This window comes from Ostrea edulis, chromosome 4, assembly GCF_947568905.1.
Source record: "Ostrea edulis chromosome 4, xbOstEdul1.1, whole genome shotgun sequence".
Classification (NCBI taxonomy): Eukaryota; Metazoa; Mollusca; class Bivalvia; order Ostreida; family Ostreidae; genus Ostrea; species Ostrea edulis.
In genome coordinates this window covers 53297947-53302946 of record NC_079167.1, presented here as the reverse complement: position 1 = coordinate 53302946, position 5000 = coordinate 53297947, and the positions used below count along the sequence as shown (strand labels likewise).

Here is a 5000-nt window from a genome sequence, read left to right as displayed (position 1 = left end):
ATGCTTATATTTGGCAGAAAAGTTGCTTATGACCAAAGAGTGTGTAATGACCCAGTCCAAAGGTCATTTGGACAAGGTCACACGGACAAAAATTTGGACAAGGTCACAGGGACAAAAGTTTGAAATTCTTGTCTAATAATATAAATTTGTGAAATATTATGAAGAGTGAAATTGTAAATTAATTGCTTACCATTACTTCACTGGTATTAAACTGATGATAGTAACGATCGTTACTATCATCCCAAGATGGCGGAAGGAAATTCCGGAAAGACCACGTTTACTTATTATATCTATTTGTATTGTTTATTTGCGAATGATATGTAGGTAAGAAATATCATACACTAGCAACAATTACGATCAGGTGTTATTTTATCTTTTATACGGCTCATATGAACAGCAAATTCGTCGTTGAAAAAACAGCGAGGATGATAGTAACCGAATGAATGATGATAGTAACGTAAGAACTTTCGTTACTATTATCCTCGCTGTTTTTTCAATGACGAATTTTGTGTTCATATGAGCCGTATAAAAGATAAAATAACACCTGATCGTAATTGTTGCTAGTGTATGATATTTCTTACTTACATATCATTCGCAAATAAACAATACAAATAGATATAATAAGTAAACGTGGTCTTTCTGGAATTTCCTTCCACCATCTTGGGATGATAGTAACGATCGTTACTATCATCAGTTTAATACCAGTGTACTTGCAGTGTGGGGGTTGCAGAGAACAAAAAATTGAGACATGTACGTACTAAAAGAGTAGCCATGTGGCATGCAGACTGAAAGGTCTTACCAGGTCATTCTTTGTCTTCTTTTCCAGATCAGTTGTTTTAGGTAATAGAAAAGCAGATCTTCACACATACTTTGAGGTAATTTCAACTTTTTAATACGATTTCCATTGTACAATTAACCCTGCAGTCTAATTTCACACCTGTGTATAAATCAATTTCACTGTTAAATCTAACCCCAAGAGTTTTTCCTATCAACTTTACACTGTGCATTTCAACAATCTGTCTGATCCAACACAAAATTTGTCCCCCACTTCACGTCAGATTAAACAGGTTTCACTATGTTACGAGTATGGCAGTTTGTATCCCAAAAGATATTCATTTACATGTAGATATCAGTATTACAGTTCTTCAATAGATGAATTGAAATGAAAAACTTTTAGTATGTAAGATATGCATACAAAAAATACAGTTGTATAGAGATATAAATGAAAATAGTTTCAGAGTACAACCTTTTTTTTTTGGCACATTTTTTTCCAAAACAAGCAGAGTGCTGACCGCATGACTAGCTTTTTAGCATACGGCATGTTATTTTCCCACCAAATCTTAGATCTTAAAATTTACTGATCAATGCCATTGTTTTCTTTATTACCACTGTGAAGAAGTTGGGTGCAATGCATACATTATACAATTAAGGCCAACCAAAGATGTCCAAAATGAACTTAAACGACCAAAGATGTCCAAAATGACCAATCACTTTCATCTCATCGTCGCACGCCACAGCTGAAACGTACGCTCCTCTTTGAGGAGCATACGTCAGTCGTGGCATGCGACGATGCTTTCATTTGGGATGAAATCAAAATATAACACCATTATATATATGTACATTAACTAAGTTAGTTTGGAAACAAAAAAATCTTTATTAGTTCATTTATACCTTTAAAGGAAGATATTTATAGATTTTGTGGTCACCAGCCCGTAGGTCAAGGTTACAGCAGACCTTCAATCCAAGTTTGATACACTTTTATTGTCACAAAAGTTTTCAGTATACAGTTTTTATATTCCACAGAAAGGTAAAGATCATTAAAGGGACACATCTTTAGTTGCTTTGGCCATGCAGTCAAATTTACAGCAGATCTTCCCAAGTTTACTATACTTTGAGCTTTTATATTTTACAAAAAGGTTGAAGTTGAACATGGATATGCAGATCTGGGAAAAGTACATAAGCACTCCTGATATGACAAACATTAATGAATTTTGTGTTGTTTGTGCTAGTACGTGCAATATATGAGTTTAAATGTCCTGTGCAGAGCCCTTCCTGACCAGTCACTTTTCTAATTTATAATCTTGTCTTTAGTATTTTATATAAACATGAACTTTCATTGTTAATTTAAATTCCTTATTCAAACTGTAGTTTTTATGCTTAACCTTTCAATAAGTCAAATTTAATGAAGCTTAAAAAAAAACTTGATAAGAAAGATGATTAACTATTATAAATGATTATAGTGCATGCCATTAAAAATGGGAATTAAGTGCAAATATATAGTTAAAAGAATGTTTACTATTCAGTTTCATTCAATTTCTGTTCTTTTAATTTTTCTTTGATAGATACCATTTAAAATATATGTTATATTTGATTATTTTTTTCTATCCATTGGTTTTGATTTACTTGGAAATATATATATATTAATAATATATATATATATCTTTTTTTTTTCAAGAAGATGCTAAATATTGTGACCTCATTTTGTGTAATTTTCGTATTGCCTCACTAAAATAATGAATGATGTAGGAAGGATCCACAAGCTTTATTTCTAATACACTGCATGAATTTAGAATCCTCAAAAATATCTTGCTATAAAAAAAATTAAATATCAAAAATATTTGCAATTCAATATCACTTCTAAATTTGTTAAATATTTAATTCATCACCTTCTTTGCACTGTTTAACAAGAGGCCCATGTGCCACATCGCTCACCTGAGTCACCGGGGCCCATATTTAAACATTTTCCCTACATATTTGCCTGTAAAACTTTGATCCCTATTGTGGCCCCAACCTACCATGGTGGCCATGATTTTTACAAACTTGAATCTGTACTATGTAAGGAAGTTTTCATGTGAATATAAACTTTTCTGGCCCAGTGGTCCTTGAGAAGAAGATTTTTAGATATTTGTATGTAAACCTTTAATCCCCTGAAGAACCACTGACCCAGAAGAGTTCAAATTTACATGAAAGCTTCCTGACATAAAGTAGATCCATGTTTGTGCAATTCATGGTCCCTGGGTGTAGGTTGGGGCCACAATAGGGGATCAAAGATACATAGGAAAAATCTTTAAAAATATCTTTTGAACTATTTAAGATAGGGCTTTCATATTTTGTATATACATTTTTTCTGAAAGACCTTTCATGTGGTGCAATGGTGTGTGATCATGTGACTTGGACCTGGAAGTTTGACCTACTTTTCATAAAAATCTGACCTAAACAATATGTTCTGAACTATAAGGAAGATCTTTCATATCTTGTATATATATTTTTTCATTTCATATAATGATGTTTGACCTTGAACTTGGAGTTTGACCTATATTTAAGAAAACATAACCTATTAGATATATTCAGAACTATTTAAGGTGTGGCTTTCATATTTTGAATATAGATTCTTTATGGCAAGACCTTGTACACAATGGTGTTTAATCTTTTGACCTTGGAGTTATACCTACATTTTAAGAAAATCCCTGACCTACTTAATATCTCCTGAACTATTCAAGGTAGTGCTTTCATATTTTGTATATAGGGTCTTTATGGCAAGACCTTTTCATTTCTTGAAGCTTGACCTCGTGACCTTGACCTTAAGAGTTAGACCCGCGTTTTAAATCTCTGACTTATAGTCAATAGCTCCTGAACGATTTACGATAAAGCTTTTATATTTTGTATATAGATTCTTTATGGCAAGACCTTGATATACTTTTGATCTTGTGACCTTGACCTGCTTTTGATAAAAATCTTTAATATCTCCAGAATTGTTTAAGATAGTTTTCATATTCTGTATGTAGATTTCTTATGGCAAGGTCTTCATATCATACCATGATACTTATCCAGAACAGCAAGATCATGTTAAGTCATTGGTAATGAGGCATTTCTTTGTAATGTGAATTTATTTTCAGTTATGTTGTGATCCTATGGGGCTAGGGTGGGGCCATAATATGGGGTCAAAATTTTTCCTGGGAATAAAGATTTTAAAAAAAATCTTTAAAAAATCACAACAGCTGAACAATGGGATGGCCAAGGTGACTCAGGTGAGTGATGTGGCCCATGGGCCTCTTGTTCTATAATACCAGGTTTTCTTTTCTGTTAAGATTTTGTCCACCCTGACAGTAGGCTTGATGCAAGCCCTCCCCCTCCTGGGAAGACACACACTCATCCTTCAGTATGCAATCCTGGCTTGCACTGCATTGACTTTGCTTATAGGTTTAGTCATGATTTTCTTGACTCCATTTGAGAGAAATGACCAGGTAAGTGGCTTACAGGCAGATTAATATTCAACAGTAAGGAATGATTTCCCATTGTAATGTAAGGGTTGGTAATATACATACTTCTTGAAGCAAACAGTACCTTGTATTCAATGAGCAGTGGCCATATCCATTTTGAAATCAAAAGCCAATTAAGGTGGCTCACTACACCCTGAAATAGTTTCTCAAATCAGTACTAGTTGATTTAATCATAAAAGATATGATGATATATATAATAAGGATATATGCCAAAAAGGCAGAAAATATGCAAATTTGGATAAAAATATGATTTTCAAAAATATGAACAAAAGACGCTGGCGGATTTGAACTCGAAATCTGCAGATCACCGGCCCAATGCTGTAACCACTGAGCTACGATGATATACAAACAAATTGATCGATACAAATAATTTCACAGAACCTTGTGATGCCATGTCATAAGGAGTATAAGCTTTAGTGTAGTGAGCTACTTTAAAAAAATGTCTTTTGTCACCAACTTGGCTTAGCAAATGACATTGAGCATTGACTTTTCATTCAACGTTCTTGCATCTAACAAGTGCGCATAAATTCAGTGAATTTATGTCTTCCTCTTAAAGTTGTATTTACAGTGTATTTAAATTTTGCATTTAAACAATGGGAAACATTTTGTGAATATCTTTCTTGGGATCATTTTATGAAGATTTTTGTTTTCATTGCTAAATCCCAATATTAAGATACATCGTACAAAGACCATTTGTCACCTTGTGAGTTGGTGACCTTT

General features: G+C 33.2%; 1 protein-coding gene across 2 annotated transcripts in view; it reads left to right on the top strand.

The window, feature by feature from the left end:
• Positions 1-5000, top strand: part of LOC125671451 (uncharacterized) — a 15442-nt gene that overhangs the window by 9615 nt on the left and 827 nt on the right. For both annotated transcript variants that reach the window (XM_048907205.2, XM_048907204.2), the window contains exons 11-12: positions 827-875; positions 4089-4244. In XM_048907205.2, the coding sequence (XP_048763162.2) occupies positions 827-875; positions 4089-4244 (205 nt within the window). The remainder of the gene's footprint in view (positions 1-826; positions 876-4088; positions 4245-5000) is intronic.